The sequence below is a fragment of the Dysidea avara genome, chromosome 6 (genome assembly GCF_963678975.1).
Source record: "Dysidea avara chromosome 6, odDysAvar1.4, whole genome shotgun sequence".
Lineage (NCBI taxonomy): Eukaryota > Metazoa > Porifera > Demospongiae > Dictyoceratida > Dysideidae > Dysidea > Dysidea avara.
Genome location: NC_089277.1, coordinates 25,824,159 through 25,844,297, shown reverse-complemented (window position 1 = coordinate 25,844,297; position 20,139 = coordinate 25,824,159). Strand labels below are relative to the sequence as shown.

Sequence of the window (20,139 nt, the reverse complement as noted above, 5' to 3'; positions counted from 1 at the left end):
AGGTTGCTAAACCCCTACAGTTACGCATAATAACCACACTAGCCCTATTTACATAGCATAAACAAGTATACAGTAACACCGTCGGATTAACTAATATCAAATATATTGGCAACTTACAGAAACTTTAGAAGCAAGTCCATCGGAAGGAACGGAGTCCTGATCACCCACAAATGGCTCGTCAGCTAGTGAAGGCTTTTCCCCTTTGAGTGTTGGGTTAACGTCTGGTGGTGCTGGTCCCTCAAGCGTTGGCTTGACCTCTGGTAGCAGCCGATCACCTGGTGGTGGTTTTCTGCTTGGTAGGGATTCTACTCCTGGTGCTGTCTTGTCTTCTTGTGATGACTTATCTTCTGTTGCTAATGTATTGCTAATTGGTTCTTCAGCTTCACTCCCTGTATTACCTTGCTCTTGCTTATTTTCTGTTGCACTATTTTGGTCTCCTGAATAATTTTTTCCTTGTTTATTTTCTGTTGGGTCATCTTGATCTCCTGAAAAGTCTTGCCTGGAATCATTACCTGTCGTACCACCTTGATTGTCTGAATTATCCTGTCCTTGCTTAATTGGTTGTGTGTTATCATGTTCGTGCTGAGTAGGGTGAGTGTTGTCTTTGACAATCTGCTCTTGCAGTTGCTGCATTTGATGCTTAAATTGATCGCGCTCTTGTTTAGTTTGTTCAACTTCTTTGGTTAGCAATGTTACTTGCTCCTTTAATTCATTATTCTGTTGTTCCATTTGATCGCTCACTAACTTTAGCTCATTGGTTTTACTCTCCAGACATTTTTCTAAGTTGCTGATCTATAGAAAGATAAGATATGAAAACACGCTCCATTTATATAAACATGGCTAAACAACACTGTACAGGAAAACCCTAGATACATACTTTGCGTGCTATTTCCAGGTAACATACCATAGCCTTTACGAATAACAAAAGTTCTTTGATGCATGTACCCAATATTAGATTTGAAAAGCAGACCCAAAAATTGTCGTAGAGTTTGGAGTTTCTGTAGAAATATACTGTACTGTTAATGTTTGATGTTATAGAATAAATTCATTTCATAGTATCATAGTATCATGATACTAATGACTGCTCTATTAGAAATTTTTAACTGCTTTATTAAATATCTTGATGTGTTACATTGAATCTGCAAAGAACCAAATATTCTTTTGTTTTAAAACTTGAGCATAACACTGACTTTCACACATAATCATTATTCTGGACGTAATGAATTAAAATATAGGTAAGAAACTTCATGTGCATAAGCTTATACATTTGTATTGTACATACACACAAGTTTTATCAGTCAATAACCCAGGCTTGTACTTACAGCCAGTAGTTGTGGGGAAAGCACCTGATTTTTGATAAATATTTGCTGAAAATGTGTGTATGTGCTTCTATGTATATTTCTTTGTTTGTCTGCACCAGCTGTTGGGCAGCAAAAAAAGTTTATTTTAAAAAGTAACCAGTGTGAGCGTTCTATGTATATAGGTAGGCAATTTTAAGTTTGGATTTGAGTGAAATTAGTTTCTGAATAATTTATGGTGTAATCAGATTTTTTCAACGGGCTGTATGAATGCTGTAGTGAACAGCACAGGCTAACAGAAATAACATATTCATCCAAGTTGTCTGTGTGTGGACATGCATATGGCCAACAAGGCAATCAAATGTGAACGTCATCCGGTTCCAACAATTGAAGATCTGATTCACACTTTGAATGGAGCAACAGTTTTCTCGAAATCAGATCTTCAGGCAAGTTACCATCAACTTATACTTGCTCTGGACTGCGGTTACATCACAACGTTTGCCACACACAAAAAGGTCTTTGTGGTGATATGTCAAGACTAAATTTCGGCACCAACTCTGCAAGTAAAATTTTCCAGAAAATCATCAATGAACAGATTCGTCACATTCTGGGTGTGCTGAATATCAGTGATGATGTCATTGTTTTTGGTAAAACTCAAGCAGATCATGATGCATCCCTTCATGCAGTGTTTTACAGGTTTACAGAAGTCAACCTGACATTCAACAAAAATAAATGTGAATTTAACAAACCTAACCGTACCTTCTTTGGATTTGTATTTTCAAACAAGGGTATCTCTCCAGACCCCAACAGAGTAGAGGTGATCAACAATGCCCCTCTACCAACAACCACAAGTGCAGTTAGAAGTTTCTTGGCATGGCGACATATTGTGCCAAATTCATCCCAAATTTTAGTGATGTTTCAGAGCCTCTAAGTCAAATGACAAAGAAAGATGAGCCTATTATATGGGATGACAAACATCAACAATCTTTTACCATGGTCAAACAATTGCTTACTGCAGCAGATGTGATGGCATATTTCGGGTTGTTGCATACACAAGTATTGCCCTTTCAGTAGTAGAATGGCGATACTCTTAAAAAGAAAGGGCAATAGTCTGGGCAATTGAAAAGCTTCATGTGTACCTACAGTATATGGGAGTCACTTTACTTTACTGACAGACTGTAAACCCATTTTCAGCAACCCAAAGTCAACGCCTCCAGCTTGTATAGAGCTGGAATTTACGGCTTCAGGGTTATGATTTTGAAGTAGTTCACACACCAGGAAATGGTAACCCTTCAGATTATTTGTCCCGGCACCCTTGTTTCATCAATGAAGATAAACCAATCACCATGACAGATGAGTATATAAATTTCCTTGTATCTCGTGCAATCCTGAAGGCCATGACACTCACTGACATACAACAAGCAACAATGGTGGACACAACATTGCAATGTTTGATTCACTTGATTCAAATGAGTTTGTGGACAGATCTCAGTCATTTACCTCTAAAGTTTCAAGATGCTGACATGGCAGAATTGCAAGCATTTCAGTGCGTTAAAGAGGATTTGACTGTCAACACACAAGAAAATGTTATTCTTCATGGAAGTCGTACTGTTGTACAGTACCAACAGCTCTCCATGAGAGAGGAATTGTAATTACTCATGAAGGACTAGTGTAAAACAAAACAATTACTTCGTGAAAAGGTCTGGCTTCCTAAGATCGATGAGTATGTTAAACACAAGATTGATACTTGTATTACTTGCCAAGTGAACACTGGTAATAGTCGATTACACATATCTTCATTGCCCCCAGAACCATGGCATACTGTTCACATGGATTTCTGTGGCCGGTTTCCTACTGGTGAGTATCTTTTTTGTAGTTATTGATGCATATTCTTGCTTTCCTGAAGTAGAGATAGTCCACTCAATATCAGCTGCTACCAAAAATCCCAAAAATGGACAAAATTTTTGCAACACCTGGGATACCATCGACAGTGAAGAGTGACAATGGACCACCATTCACAGGCAATGAAATCAAACAGTACATGGAAGAGAATGGAATACAACACTGTAGAACAACTCCACTGTTGAAATTCAGAAGCTGAGAATTTTATGAAATTGATGACAAAAGCTATTCATGTAGCACAGACAGAAGGAAAAGTATGGAAGAAAGACACAAATTTCTCCTCAATTATTGAGCAACCCCTTATTGCACCATTAAGTTTTCTCCTGCTGAATTATTGTTCAATCAAAAGATAAAGAACAGCTTCCACAAATTCCCATGAACACGACTTATGAAGTACAATACAATGATGAAAAGGCCAAGGGTACAATGAAAAGCTATTGCTAAAGGGGAGCAAAACTTTCTCAAACAAAAATAGAAGACTTGGTCCTTGCGTTCCTAAGAAAACAAAACTGTCAAGCTTTCCACACCCTATGATCCTTTACCATTTCGTGTTATACACAAGAAAGGGACGATGATCACAACTCAGAGAAAATGGTAAATACATAACTCAGAATGCTTCTCACTTCAAAGCAGTACACCCAGTGTTGCAAGAAACTACAAAGGAGGGGGAGGTATCGCACACCAGATTTTGAACAAACTCTGAACACCTATTACAGTTGTAACTGCATGCATGATTTTTGATCAGAGTAAGGGGGATGTAGTGTTGTAATTATATTTGATTTAGGTGTATTTATATATTGTACTTTTGGGCATAAGCGTCAGAACTGGGGGGGTAGGGGGGCCATGGCTTCCATACGTTTTGAAAAACCTGATTTTGGCCCCCCACTTTTTGATGCACTATATTACATTACTAAATTCCTATAAACCGTGCTGCAGCAGTACTTCACAATAATCTCCGCTACGAGAAACCATACAAATGCACACAAATACTTACAAGAGCACATTAACAGGAAACAGGAAGTCTTTCAAGTGCTATTTTTAGTGGAGCCACGTGTTCACACTTGCAGCTGAAATACAACATGTCACAACGAAAGATTTTCATGTTTTTGCCTTGTCCATCTAAGAAAGCAAAAGTAGTAGAACCCTCCAGCCTGGACTCCAGGTTAGTAGTGCATAGCGAAGATTCCCATTACTAAATCCCACAATTGCAGTTACCTGAGTACTGAAATAATATTGTTCACCTTCTAACTTGTAACTCAAGAATTAGCAGTATGCTACATATACGTAGCTAGAGTGAATAGATATTGGGGTGTGTGCATTTTAGCTGTGATATGATGTGATATTTTCACTCATGCATTTTAACTGTATTCATGCAGCTGACCAATTTATTTATACATGTTATAACAAAGAGAGAACACTTAGTCAGCTTTATTGTTCTTAACTATAGTGAAGACTGTGAAGTCAGGAAGACTGATCATGAATTGCAAACATCCCAAGTAAGCACGATCACAGAACCAGCACTGAAACTTTTGGCCAAATCTGGTCATGGTTATGTTCCAGCTGAAGTTATTACCTCGAATGAGAGCTTACCTTCAACCTCTGCATTTTTTGTTGATTCAAATGAACCAACTGCCACTCACCTTACACAGTGCAAAGTACAGTGTTGCCAAGATTCCCTTGAAGTGTACCAGGTAACTGATCCTAATGTGCATAAAAGCACCAAAAAGGTACAAGGGCATGCTAGGCAGTTTAATGCAGATTGGTACAAAGTTACCCATAGTTAGTTCTATGTGATTGTTTGCATTTTGTGCTATCTGTCGCTATTGCTTTAATCGGAATCTTTTGACCGATAAGTTGGGTGAAGCTACATTTGTCACAGAAGGCTTTAATAACTGGAAAAAGGCCACTGAGCGTTTTGATCACCACGAAAAGTCAGGTCTTCATAGAGAGGCTATGCTAAAGTTAGAGATGTTGAACCAACCAGGGATAGATGCTCATTTAAATAGTCAGCATAAATTAGAACTCAAAACTAGAAGAGACAGCTTTCTTATTTTGATGTCTTCATTACAGTATCTTCTAAGACAAGGATTAGCCATAAGGGGTCATGAAGACATGGAAGGTAACTTAATGCAATTACTGCTACTTAGAGCTAAAGATAATCGTGGCCTTCAAAAGTTTATAAGTGAAAGGTGTTATCTTTCTGCTGAAATTACAACTGAATTAATAGGCTTGATGGCTAAAAGAGTTCGAGATAATCTGTTATCAGAGATAAAGAAAGCTGGAATGTTTTCCTTGATAGCGGACGAAACAACTGATATTAGCCACAAGGAGCAATTGTGTATTGCAATAAGGTGGGTTGATGATCTATTTTGGATTCATGAGGCACCTCTACACTTGATAGACATTCCCCAAACAAATGCTGAAACCATCTCTTATGTAATAAAGTCATTGTAGGAATAATGCTGCCCTTTGACCAATGCCGAGGCCAAGCATATGATGGAGCAGCAAATATGAGTGGGCATGTTAATGGAGTAGCAGCAAAACTTCAGGAAATTAAGCCTAGGGCTATATATGTACACTGCCTAGCACACTGCACTAACTTAAGCTTGCAGCAAGTAGGTAGACAGGTTTTGTGCATACACGAGGCTCTCAATTTAGTAATGGAGTTAAGCCATTTCATAAGAAACTTTCCAAAGTGATCTAGCTTAATTGAAAGTTTAATGGCTAATGTATCATGTGGTGCTGTTGCTACCACTCTCAAGCCACTTTGTCCAACACGTTGGACAGCAAGGACACGAGCAGTGGATGCAGTTTTAAAAAGCTACAACTCGATTCAAGACACACTTGGTGAAATCAAAGAAGGCAAAGATGAATATGCTTTAAAGGCTGTTGGTCTCCTTAATAGCATGGAGAAGTTTAGATGTACTTTGGACTCCAGTTGTCCCACTTTATATTTTCAGCCACAGAACAGCTTCCCATTGCACTTCATGGGAAAGAAACATCTCTGCAGCAAGCAGTACAGGCATCGAGGTTGACTATTGGTTTTCTAGCAAGGCAGCAAGATGATAATTCATTCAACACATTTTATTCAAGAATATTTGGAGCATCAGATGGTCTCACTAACCAGCTAATTTTACCACGATTAAGGAGGCCACCAAGACGAAAAGATAGTGCATCATCAGCACATGTTTTTGAGACCCCTCAAGCTTAATACAAACAGCAGTATTTTGAAGCACTTGACATTGTTGTCACTGATTTGCGTACTAGGTTTCAGCAAGATAGGGGAATGCCTCTTGCTGCGCTGTTGGAAAAAAACCTTGTTAGATGCCGCTAATAGTAGCTTTACCATGATACCCACTGAGTTGGAAATTTATAAGTGAGATGTAAATATTGACAGGCTAACTGCTCAGCTGAAAATGTTATTGGAGCTTATTCGTACATATAATGAGCTAAATCCTACTACTTCCATAAAACAAGTGACCATACTTACAACCTTAAGTGAAGTAATGAATGCAGTTGAAATTAGTAAAACTCTATTTAGTGAGGTCAGAACATTGCTACAAATTGTTCACACTATACCGGTAACTTCTGCCACTGCAGAACGCACCTTCTCTGCTTTGTGCTGTCTGAAAACTTACTTACTGTCTAGCATGCTCCAGTCACGTCTCAACAACTGTATGATTCTGTATGTGCACAAAGAAAAAACAGATCAAATAGATCTAGTTAGTGTTGCCAAAGAGTTTATAACAAAGTGTGAAAGAAGAAGATTGTTTTTGGTACATTTGATCCTTGAAGAATTATTTGTATCCATTTACCTTGTTTTTGTAGCTACAGTAATGCATGCATGTGCAGTACTATATATCATGAACCATTTCATAGTTACATACACATGATGACGATTGTATGGTTGTTTATACCAGCAAGTAATTAAATTAAACAATTGATTCATACATGTGTACTAGAACCATTATAGCTATGATGTCAGCATGGTATAAAGTTGTATATTGTAAATGTATTAGCTCTGGTACACTAGGCTTACAGTATGAGATAAATAATAGATTAAATCAACCAGGCTAAATTAATATATCAACCATGTACGTATATACACTCTGGATCCACACAGTATAATGGATGCATCTTAGCATTAAAGTACAATTCACACAGATACTGAGCTAGCTTATAGCACAACATTAATGTACAAGTTCCAGTGTTCATCTCTTACAACTAAAATTAAGTTCATTTATGGCTACAAAATACTGTATACATAAGATAGGTGAGTATGCATGCAGTGCTACCCTAAGATACATCTCACATGTTCAGCCATAAGCCGCTCAGTTTGTTTCTCACTTAGTGAGATAGTCTCTGAATCCACGGCTCACTCCAAGCCCTAAACAGAATCACTGCCAATTATATAGAAAACTTCAAGGTCGACATAAATCGAGTGATTTAATTGGTTATGCCCAAACAGACAGCGAGTCTCTTGGAAGGCAGGTATTTTCGATCAGGTACTTTCCCCTAGTATCATCTGTGCCTTTATTTAATGCCCTCTATCACATGATTTCATAATTTTAAATTGTCATGACTGTCAGACTGTGAAGATGTCTGATGCAGGAAATCGTATGGTGTTTGACACTAGCAGCCGATAAATGTGTGTTAAACACTGAGCATACAGTAGTGGCAATACACTGAAATGGTGATTTCAACAGTGAAGTTCACGGAAGTGGATGTCCTCTTCAATTTAATGCTCCCCGGATTGTTAATATAAAACACGAAACGGAGTAGTGAGTCTATATGCCAACTACGGAGAGGTTTGAGGCAAGCTACGGAGTGATGGAACTGACAAGATATTGTGTCCTCTTCGTTTTAATGCTCCCCGGATTGTGCCGAGTTTCGAAACAAGAAGTGACGTAGCTAGTGAGAGTATATGCCTGTGGAGAGTTGAAGACTGCTGAGTGCTAAATGAGAAGAAGAGCAGTAGTTGATTTTCAGCCGCCTGTCAAGTTATGTCCTGTGTTCACGTGCCGTAGCATAGACTCTAGCAATAAGCTGCATAAACAGCAGTGTCACAGCAAGCTAGGTGTATATGTAGTTGAGTACAAGTATAAGTAGCTATGCACTTTATCAAAATTTTGTGTAGTGCAAAGCTCACAAAAGATGGGCTCTTTTGTTGTGCTATATTTAGTACTAGCTAGGTCACGTGTGTGTTTCTATAGTAAGGTTTGGCCCCCCTACTCCTAAATATGCTCCTACGCCTTTGCTTTTGGGGGAATGAAATAATAAGAATATGCTATATACATGTGCAAGTGTCATCAGTATCTTCAAGAATCTGCGTGATTCGTGACTGATTGAACATTATAGCTATCTGTAAAATTGTTGATGATATATATTGTGGATGCCATCTTTTTCCCTGCAGGTTATACCTTGGCATGGAATGACACAAACCCTTGGAACAGGAGCTCAATCGACTGGACCTTATTATTGTTTTTATACGACTGGAAAACTACAGCTATATGTGTAATCACTTCGTAATGTGCAGCTCGCTGGTTTCAATAAGCGATTAAACAACCAGGGAAAATCCAAAGGGATTCCCCCAATTCTCACAGGCCACACATGCGAGTTGCATGAGACCAGATGCAATGTTGCTCATGAGTGATACTGTGTAGTGAAAAAAGAGTGGACAGCCAAACTTTCAACCCTGTATGATGAATATTCTTTGAGTTATAGTGATAGACAGTTGGAACAGCAATAGGTTCAATTTGTACAGCAATTATACGGAAAATAAATTAAGGCAGTTATTTAATCCATTATAATTCACATATGAAACAAGCTATGAAGACAGGACGTGGCTTAATCTGTTCTCCATGAACTGGCAAATCCACCAAGGTATAGTGTGCTCCCAGTACTCCTTCATGTAGACAAAGAAAGAGGCTATACCAATAAAGTATAATGATGAGAGTAAACCTTATTTCTACTGCATTATAAATGAGTGCTAATAACTCGATTTAGCCGTACGACGATGAAACTTTTTTTTTTAATTCTCTAGGAACAGACGAATCTGACTGTGCACGGATTTTATTGATTTAAGCTTTTTTCAATACAATTGTGGACTAAAGTGATTAAAGCGTACATAATTTTTATGTAGCATGAGTGATTTTACCTAGCATATTTCAATATGCTTATATAGCAAAATAGAATTTTGAAAAATGGCTTGTTATTATTCAGCCGGTCACAAATACTCTCAGTCTATTTTATCACAAACTGGTCTCTATACATATCAGGACACATGGTAGTGTGCCATTGACAGGAAGAAGAATACTGTAATTTCATGCATACTTAACTATGTGCTTCCTTTACAAAATGGGATGATTTTTGCTATAAAAATGCCTAATTTCAGTTACCCATATACCAAATTTAAGCAAATTTACTCCAGGCATCCCCACATCCCTGAGAAAGATACAAGCCTTCAAAACTTGGCTTAGTATGTTAGTTTATTTCTTTCTTGTTTTTGTCTTTTTGCACACTTGAAAATGCTGCCATAAAATGCAAACACTGAATTTGGCACACCTTTGAGTAGAGGCTGGTTGTGCTTATACAAACCATATAGCCACATAATGTACATACATAGCACTACAGAATTTATGCACGTACCAAATTTAGGTTATTAATATGTTTATTTATCACACATACCCTTTCCTTTTTTCCATCTACTTCAGAGCACAAGTTGGAGGGGTTAGTGGGAGATACCAATTCCAATTTTGCCATGGTCTTGTTTTTTTCCTGGTATTTCTTTGATAGTAGAATGTTCTTCACTTGTTTGATCAAGTCCCTCCAAAAGTTTATCATGCTTTTCTTGCAGTTGACCAAGTTCTTCCTTCAGCAGATCACGTTCTCCATTTATTTGTTTAAATTCCTTCTTCAGTTGACTGTGCTCTTCTTTCAGTTGACCAAGCTCTTCCTTCAGATGAACATAATATCCATTTACATGACCAAGTTCCTCTTCCATTTGACTATGTTTTTCTTTCAGTTGGTCAAACTGTTCCTTTTGTTCTTTTAGAGCCACTTCTTTCGTTAAGTTGGCTTTGCTTACTTGCTTTTTCATGTTTTTTATCTCCTCTTCTAGCTTTGCTTTCTGCATAATACAAATGAAGCATGAGCACACAGTTTTGAAATTTGAAAAAAGAATCTATATAGGCCTGGTTATATATTTCACCACATAACCTAATAGAAACTAGTTAATCACAATTTAAAAATGATGTGTACCTACTACAACATAGCAATGTGGAAAAATCCCTAAATTGGCTTATTACCACTATATGTTCAATGACAAAGTAAGAATTTTCCCACACTGCTACATTGCAATACTGTATACCATCATCATTATCATCATAGTAAGGACCATAAAGGTTTGGGCTTGGCCCATGAAAAGCATCACCCGAAAACCAGCCTCACTCTTCCCTGATGACAATGAAGCAATATTGATTAGGTAAAACTAAGTCCAAACAAGCCTTAATTTTCAGATCGACCCAAAAGGCTTTCAACCAAGTTGCTAGGATTTTTTAAAAGAATTATTAAATGAAACATGACTGACTGATGCCTTCAGACAAGAGTAACTCAACAACAGCTAAGGCTACAGGCTTGATTTTTTCACTGTTCAACATCGCTTCAGCCGGATATGTGCCTTTTGGCATACCACAATACGTACAATGTATTCTTCATGGATTTACCAGTGTCCTTTACATCCCATTCATCTTTGCTGACAGCAAAAGGTGTCAATTTGGCCGCAGTACGTGATGGCTTCCCTTTGTAACAAAAATCATCCGTATTTTTCATAGTGGCTACTTTGATTGCAGATGTGCTTTTCAAACACTTCTTGATTCGTAATGCTGGCTGACAACGAAGTATAATGGATACTTCACTTTTCAGACAATAATTGATAACTGGGGCATGCGGTGCCATTTATTTTTTTTGATGCAGTATGTGTGGGTTCTACTTCACAAAAAAGTTAACGAACAAATGCACAAAAAATTGGAATTTTCAACTAGAGTAGGGACCATAGCACATCAATAAGCTGGAATAGTGCACGATATTAAATCACAGTAAACAATAAGGAATGTTCTATCCCTACTGTGCTCTATACCATAATGGAAATGCACAGTAGGGATACAACACTTCTTATTGTGATTTAACATCGTGCACTACTCCAGCTTGTTTCAGTACTTTTATCGATGTGCTAAGTTGAAAATTCCGAATTTTTTGTGCACTTGTTCATATTGTCAGTTTGTCACCACTTTTTAATTAATAGCACTAGTTTGTTACATACGTACCTATTTTGCTATAGCATAGCTTTGTTATATATGTGTGGCTGTGACTGGTTTATTAGATTACCTTAATCACCCTCATCTTGAGTGAGTTACACAATAAAATTAAGGGAACATGGTTGGCCATGTCTTGTTTTCTACAGCAAAACAGCAGCTGATTGCAGCACCAAATCATTAAGGGGCATGGTCACAGTGTGCTCTGATCATTAATGTTGGCGCCTGCCATTTTAGGAGGGAGAACCCTATAATAGGCAGTACTATCAGGTCCTGGTACTACCATACATTGTACTGTCAAGCAAAAATTAGCACTTCCTACAGTGTACAAGTGAAAGAAATAAAAGAAATCTTACAACGTAGTATAGGGGTCATCAATTAAAAGGCAATTTTATTTCCTACCCTTACATGTAGCAACAAAGGAAAGAATGATGAAAAGCATACAAGTCTCTATAGCAATGTAGCCATTACATTTAGTTTTCGATTATGCACTACCCATTGCATAGCCCTACACACAGAGAATGTTATGTGAAGCTTGCCTATAACCGATCTGCTTACCTCAACTGTTCCACAAAAATTACGGAAGAGTTCTGTTTTATTCTTCATCAACAAAGCCATTATGCACTACCACAAATCAAAACAGCAAATAGAAATGGAATGCAAAGGAGGACAAAGGTAAGTCCATGATGTATGCATTGTACATACTGTGGTATGCCAAAAGGCACCAGAGCAACATCTAGCAGAGAAAAATATCTAGCCTGTAGCCTTAGCCGTTACACTTGTCTGAAGGCATAAATTTGTAGTTATTAGTCTGTCAGAAGAATTCCACTAGTGTAAGAGACCATAAGTCACCACCACTCATATAAACATCACTGTACAACTAGTGATATCATCCTTACTTGGTACAGGTGGTGAGGGATACCCAGTGGTACTACTGAAAGTCACACAGTGACACATTAAGTCATGCATTTAAATACAGAACACTTTCCGGTGATCAGACATGGCAGGTACTGACCATAACAATAAACAACAATTCCTAATGTGATAATGGTGCTTCCTTTGTGACATAATTATCCACTAAGTCCTACACGTTTTCTGTGCTATTCATTTTTCATCACAAGATCGCATGCTTGTGCTACTTACCACCCGTCAAACAGGGTCAGAACCAACGTTGAAACCGGGTCACTACTGCTGACCCGGATGACCCACTGACCCGGATGTGACCCGGATTAATTAAAGCCGAGACGTGTTTCGGCTAGTCTCGAGCGAGCAAACGAGTCTACATTTTGAGTGTTCGATTCGTGTCGAGTAAATATTGCAACTTCAGCCTAGCTGTAGGTTGAAGACCAAAAAAAAAAAAAAAAAAGGTCTTCACCTACTGACAATAGCTACCCCTCACCATAGATACCCTCAGGTTCGTGCTGCATACTGCACTTACTAGCAAATGGGCGTAGCTGAGCGTATGTTAATAATGTGATAAGTGGGCGTGGCTCACGAAAGAGCTACGCGATAGCGTTTATAAGTTTCCACGTCGTCAAACGAACAATTTCGTTTCTCACGTGATCCAATCCGGGTCAGACCCAGATAAATTGTAAACCGGGTCAGACCCAGATAAATTGTAAACCGGGTCAGACCCGGATGACCCGGAGAAAATGTGACCCGGATGACCCGACCCGGTTTCAACGCTGGTCAGAACACAGTAAATATTACCTGTAAATTTACAAAGTTTGATGATACTTAAAACATAGAAGTGAAAACTGCACAACATACAGTGGTGAGCAACTTACGGTCTCTTACACTAAAATAAAAGTTATTAAAAATTGTGCCAGAATAATTTTAGTGTAGGTCACATTAATTGAAGACACTTTTGGACTAGCATCAGTTTCTTCATCCATAAATACAACATTTTAAAATAATGTAGCTGGGTCTGCAAAACTAGGTACATGGGCAAATGAACTTGCCTGCTTGTTCAAGATTTAGTGAATCATAACTTTTACGCCCATATTTTTTCAGCCTTTTATCGCCTTTCTAATTCAAATTAGGGCGTTACTATTCAGTGGACTGGACTACTGGACTGACATATTTTGTTTTTTTTGGACATTCTATCATTGGATTTATGGAGTCTTGCTAGTAAGCACCCTTAGGGCACCTGCAGCCCACTTCTAAACGTTGAAGGCAAACAGTGAAATATGCAAAAACTGTCTCTTAATAATTTCGCTACTGTTCATTATGTCACTAGTCTATACAACACTTATTCCTTACCCTGGTGTGTAGTAATGCTGCAGGTAGTGCAGGGAACTGAATGTGACAGCAATAGTTAACCAGCAATCAACTAGCCAGTAAACAATATCTTTCCAGATATCCTTAGAGCAAGCTTGAGGAGCAAGCTAGTCTCGCCAGCGTGGCCTGACCGCTCTAGTCAGTGCAGGGGCTTACCAATTAGAGATTTTTCAGCATGGGCGTTTATAATCTTTATTAATTTTGATAAGCCCCTGCACTGAAACAGCGAGACAAGTGAGAGTGAGACTAGCTTGCTCCTCAAGCTTGCTCTAAGGATATATCTCGAAGGATATTGTCTACTGACTAGTTGATTGCTGGTTAACTATTGCTGTCATATTCAGTTCCCTGCATTGCCTGCAGCATTACTACACACCAGGGTAAGGAATAAGTGTTGTATAGTGGCATAATGAACAGTAGCGAAATTATTAAGAGACAGTTTTTACATATTTCACTGTTTGTCTTCAGCGTTTAGAAGTGGGCTGCAGGTGCCTACTAGCAAGACTCCGTAAATCCAACGATAGAATGTGCAAAAACCAAAAATATGTCAGTCCAGTAGTCCAGTCCACTGAATAGTGACCCCCATTCAAATTACATAATTCAAATATTCTACAAGTACTTGGGGGTGTAGTTTAATATGCCCGTATACCCAGTTTTTATTAAAGGCATGGTCCCAACTACGTACTGCATCTTACTTCCTGAAAAAGTGATTCATATTCTGCCTTCCAAGTGAGGGTAGTTTTGGGCACACGTGAAAAGCTTTCAGCCATTGGCTCAATTCCTTTTAAGATACCATCAATCTTAGGACGGTTTCTTGGAGTGTGATTCACACAGGAAACCACCAATGCTTTAAGATTTAATGTCATTTTATCAATACAAGGCTGATATGTCATAGAAACGACTTTCCTGGATTTATCTGGCTGCTCAACAGGTAATGGCTTAGGCAGTGTAAGGGTATCAATGTGTATAATTACTGTACCATAAGAAAATATATCCACTGATGTATCCAAACTAGTAGAAACCGGTTTATCTGCTTCATTTGACATTACAGCCCTCAAAAAATGCGATATACCAACATCGCTTATCTTTGCTTGCAACTGGGTGTTCAGGAGTATATTATCAGATGTCAAGTTGCCATGTACAATTGGGCACCTTTTCAAGCAGTGCAAATATTTCACGCCCTGTGCCACATCCAGTAATATAGACAATTTAGTAGCAGCTGGTAGCTTGGAGTGATCTCGTAGTAATGTAGTTAGATTCATATCCATCTTTTCCATCAATAGTACTGACGGCACTGAGGTCGATGATTTGTAAAAGCCAATAAACTGAACTATCTTGGGGTGTCGAAGATTGCCCAATCGCGACATTTATGTAAGTAATTATTTTTCGTCACCTGTTTTATTCCCAACTTTAGCGAAACATTTGAACGCAAATTCTTCGTAGCACAAACTGATCCAAAGTACCTTGCTTCAAAAACTTTCGCAAAGGTGCCATTTCCTATCTCTAGCTTAGTTTCTTCCACATTTGTTAATTCCATAATCACAACAACCGAGGATTGGCCAGCCTTGTTAATATGACAGAAGGCTCAAGTGAAGACTGACAGGTAGTAGGGGGAGTAGCCGGGTTGGTTTCAACATAGATTATATATAACCTATGGTTTTAATATCGGTACTTCCCGAACCGTTTCGTAGAATCAGCATAATTTTTTCATACGAGTAAACTTTCGCGAATTGTGATACTTAGCGATGCAAACTTTCACGAATTTTTGTTTATGTAATATTTGCTCAGGCACCACAACACAGGGCCATCGGGTTACTAAATTACTTAGACCCCTGTGGTCTTAAGTCTAACTATTACTTATTACTGAGCAGCCAGCACTGCTGATGCGCTCAGGAAAAAAAAATCACACATGTGCATTACTACAATAATTAGAAATGTTAACTGAGAAAGAGTCAGAGTCATTTAAATCAATTAGGAATTGTGGCAACGAGTTCCAGTCTTGAGCTGTTCTGGAGAAAAAACTTTTTTGGTAAGCTGTAGTAGATGTTGTAGGGAGTATGAAATGATACTGATGATATTGCCTGGTTTCTCTGGTCATTTCATGGAAGATAATTGGAAGGAATAGATAAGGGAATTTGGTTGTGAAGTGCTTTAAAATGTTTGCAGTCTGGATATCTTGCATCGAGTTTTAAGTTCAGGCCAGGAGAGCCTCGAGGTATGTTACAAGCTGTTTATGGCAACAATTGGACAGCCTAAAAGTTGCCAAAATTGGCAACTTTCGGCAACCCACTGGCAACTCAAAATTGCCAATATTGGCAACTTCAGGCAACTCAAAATTGCCAATATTGGCAACTTTTGTGTTTCTTTGAGCAACCACAAATGACGCTCAAAAGTATCCAAACTTGGCAATAAATGTACTTTCTTTTATAAAAGATGATAGAGAATTTGATTGTGGGATTCGGTTATCCACAATTGGTAATTTTGTGTGACAAATTCTTAGAATTGCCAAATATGCATGGCAATTTTATAAAAGCGTGTACAGTAGCTGCTGTTTTTGGCAATTATAACAACAGTCCAAAAGTTGCCAGTTTTGGAAACTTTGACACTTACAGTTTACCGGTATTAAGCATGAAAGTGAACATTACAGTGTTAAAGTTCACAAAGCTGCTAACTTAACTATGCTTACTTTAGAGGAACTGTTATAATGATGCTTGAAAGTATTTAAATATGATTACTAGCAATATTATCAGTGGATGCCAGGTAGCTAGCTATACATTCACTTTAAAAGCAGCAGTAGGAATATAGCTATGTAGCAAACTTATGATTTGAATGTGAATTGACCAAAATGCGATAAAATGGACGAAGTCATAAGAATATCTTGCTACTAATCATGCTATATAGCTACAAATCAAGGTGCTAATTTTATGCATGTCCATGCAGATTGCACTTTCATCGGCATCTTCACTCAGGTTCGAAATGCTGTGATCATTATAAATTTGCAACATTCATGATTTTTGTAGCCTTCATTTGTGATCATTATAAATTTGCAACATTCATGATTTTTGTAGCCTCCATTATATTAATCCAACATAGCTCTATCTTTTGTACATACTTACACATTGTAGTTTATCAACCAAATTTGCTATACAGCAAATGCATCTGCTATTCTGTAATACCAGCTCTCTGTGAAGCATCAGTGCGCTACACCTGTTTTTTTTCTGTGGCGTGGCATGGTTGTCAACTCTACGATAATGATAATCATAATGGTGATAATCAGATAACCATAAAAGGCATGAACATTAATAAATTTACACTATAGTCAATCGCTATGACATGTACTTACTTATTAATCAAATGATATGCAGATATTGCAGAATCCAACATTATTATGTAAAACTGGCATTTACTGTAGGTGTAGGCGGAACTTTATCTCACACAAAGTTTCAACTTGTGGTCTCTGTTTTTGATTGCAAGAAATAGTTTCAAATGAAAAAAGAAGTTGGAATGGCTCATGTATGCAATGCATTACAGCATATATATCGTACGGTTTAGATATACATTGAGCCAGCAGGCATAAACTACAATAATTATAATGCAGAATAGGGTATTCTAAATTTGTGTTATGTATATTTTGCTGCCAAATTTGGCAATATTGAGTCAAACCTTTCACCATCTTTTTGGTGAGCTAGATCACAAAATCTGCTAATCCAGTTGCCAATTAAGTCCAAGTTCTCAATTTTCTTAGTTAAATTGAGTTGTATTGCCGGAATGCAGAATGGATAGGTACAAGCACAGTTTGTGGATGTTCAAGCTACCAAATTTGGACTATAGTTTTCAGTTTTGGGGCAACTTTTGGCTTGCTTCCAAAAGTAGCTTAAAGTGGAAACCTCAGAAAATTGCCGAAACTGGCAATTTGTAAGCAATACAATAGTTTTGCAACTTTTAAAAGTTGCCAAATGTGGAAACTTATTTGCAAGAAATTGCCAGAAGTGGTAATTTTAGTATGCATGAACAGTCCAATAGTGGGCATCAAATTTTGCCATTTTTGCAAACTAGATCCCACAATTGATTTATTCATTGGTCTTCATAAAAAAGAGTACATTTATTGCCAAAATTGGTAGTTTTGAGCACCATCTTAAACTGCCAGATTTGGAAACCATCAGCAGTTTCAGGCTTGGCAACTTTTTGATGGTTTCCAAAAGTTGCCAAAGTTAGATAGAAACTTAGTTACCAAAACTTGCCAAAACTGGCAAATTCTTAGCAGTCCTATAGCTTTGCATTACACTGCTTTATAAAGTTGCCAAAAGTGGTAACTTTTGTTTGCAAGAAGTAGCCAAAATTGGCAATTTTTAGGCTGTCCAATAATTTCCAAAATTGGCCTTGTAACGTACCTGCTAATTCTGTAGCCTCCTTTTCCGATTACTTCTTTAACCTCTACGCCATTGATTTCGAGTCCGCCAAATTGTTTCTCTTACTTTCCTGTCATCTGTGTTTCACCTATAGTACTGCCGTCTGTAAGTTAGATCCTACGATTAGCACAGCATGCTCGACAGTCTTCTTGGAATCACCAGCAGGGGAAGTTTTAACGCCTTTGGGGTTTTGTAATTACGTCATGCACCTCTATCATGGATAGGCCTGCGCCGATTATGTCAGCATAATTTGGGGCATAATAGGAAGCCAAAAGCATCAGCATAATAATGCCAGCATAATAGGCAAATTTTTTGTGCATTGGTTATCAGAGAAGCTGAAACTCTGCCCATTTTGCATGATGCAGAATGGGATAGTGTGCAAACATGGTAAAAATCAGATTTATAGCTACGTTGTGAAGAAAAGATTAGTTGAAGATCGATATACTCTAATAGAACAGTCACCATATAATGAAATATCCTAATAGAACGCTCACAGATGCATTAGGTACTCTAATAGAGCAGTCAAGATACAATTTTATATGAGCATATTTGGAGCATAATGGGACACAACTGAGCATAATAGGAGAAACTTTGGAGCAATGCTCAAAAGCATAATAGGAAATTTCAAAAGCATAATAGGCTCAGGCCTAATCATGGATCATAGTTAATTTGGTCCAGAGGCTGGCTGCATGCAAATGGCTCGCTCCATAGGGCGTATAAGATCTATGGGTCCCAGTAAACTATAGCCAAAACCACACGGGGTATCTACAGCTGTCTGGCATATCTTTATCACAGAAGCACAATAGCTCTTACAACCAGACACTCTCCTGGATGCTTTTCATTTTCACCAAAGGATCTATGTTTTCACTATATAGCTATTACTTTCCGCTGTACTGACCATTCCTGGAAGCAGAAAGTTGCAGTCAACAGAGCTCCCTGCTGTCTTCACTGAGCTGCATTTGCGTTTAGTGGAAAGCCGCATATTCTTGTTGATTAGAACAATTGTGGCTTTGTGTTTATTTCATTTAAAGCCATTAAGTTGTGTATTGTTTTTAAAAAAGCAAATAGATGAAATATTGGGTTATAGTAGTTGTGTTGTAATTTAGACCATAGGCACCACACTGCACTGAAAGAAATAGGCAGGTGCATTGCATTTCTGAAGCATAATTGGCACAAGCCTATCACTACTATGATCAGTCAGTCAGGGTGCTTTGAGGGATGGCGATTAGCTTATAGTTGCACATATATGGTCAGATCCTTTCCATGCAAGCATTTATCAATTTCAGATTATAAGCACCTTGTATAGTGTAGCGTTTATGATCTTCAATCAATAAGTGCCTGCGCAGAAAGGGTCAGCCACACAAGAACATGGTGGAATAATGTTATGGAGATTGGGCATTATTCAAGCATATAATGCTTTTGTTGCTTTGACAGTAACAAAATCTGCAATTTGCACAATTCCGTTTAAAACTGAGACAACCTGATAGAGCAGTCAGAAATCATACTAGCTACTCTAATGATTAAGGCATTCACATAGAATTGCTACAAGAGAATAGAAGACTATGAAGCTGAAGATAATATCAATGTACATAAATGTTCAGATACAGCAATAAACTAACATTACAAGATGGCAGCATAATTAGTGAATATCAAATGGGCATTCTCAAAGCACAATAGTTTTTGAGCACTGCATATGCTCAAAAGCATGATGTTCAATTTATGAGTATAAGCCTATAATTATATAGTCAGTGTAAAATTCGTAGTTTACTGATACCAACCCCTACTGTATTGTTATGTTTGATTTGCAGGGTATATTGCTATTATTATTATTTAACAGATTATGGACCAGCTACCATATGTACCCTTAGATTTTGTCAGACATTGATGTTTAGTGAAACCTTGACTGTCACTCATTAAACTAATAATGCATTGTATCTAAAC

The 20,139-nt window shown here is 37.9% G+C and overlaps 2 protein-coding genes across 3 annotated transcripts in view; both read right to left on the bottom strand.

Moving 5' to 3' along the window:
* LOC136257200 (serine/threonine-protein kinase DDB_G0283821-like) overlaps positions 1-20,139 on the bottom strand; it is a 113,433-nt gene that overhangs the window by 24,251 nt on the left and 69,043 nt on the right. The gene's annotated exons all lie outside the window — the stretch shown is intronic.
* Positions 655-15,439, bottom strand: LOC136257203 (uncharacterized). The gene is made up of 3 exons (XM_066050277.1): positions 14,485-15,439; positions 9,888-10,329; positions 655-792 (listed from the first exon to the last, which is right to left on the bottom strand). Exons 1-2 carry the CDS (start codon positions 15,154-15,156, stop codon positions 9,931-9,933), a joined length of 1,071 nt encoding a protein of 356 aa, XP_065906349.1. The 5' UTR covers positions 15,157-15,439; the 3' UTR covers positions 655-792; positions 9,888-9,930.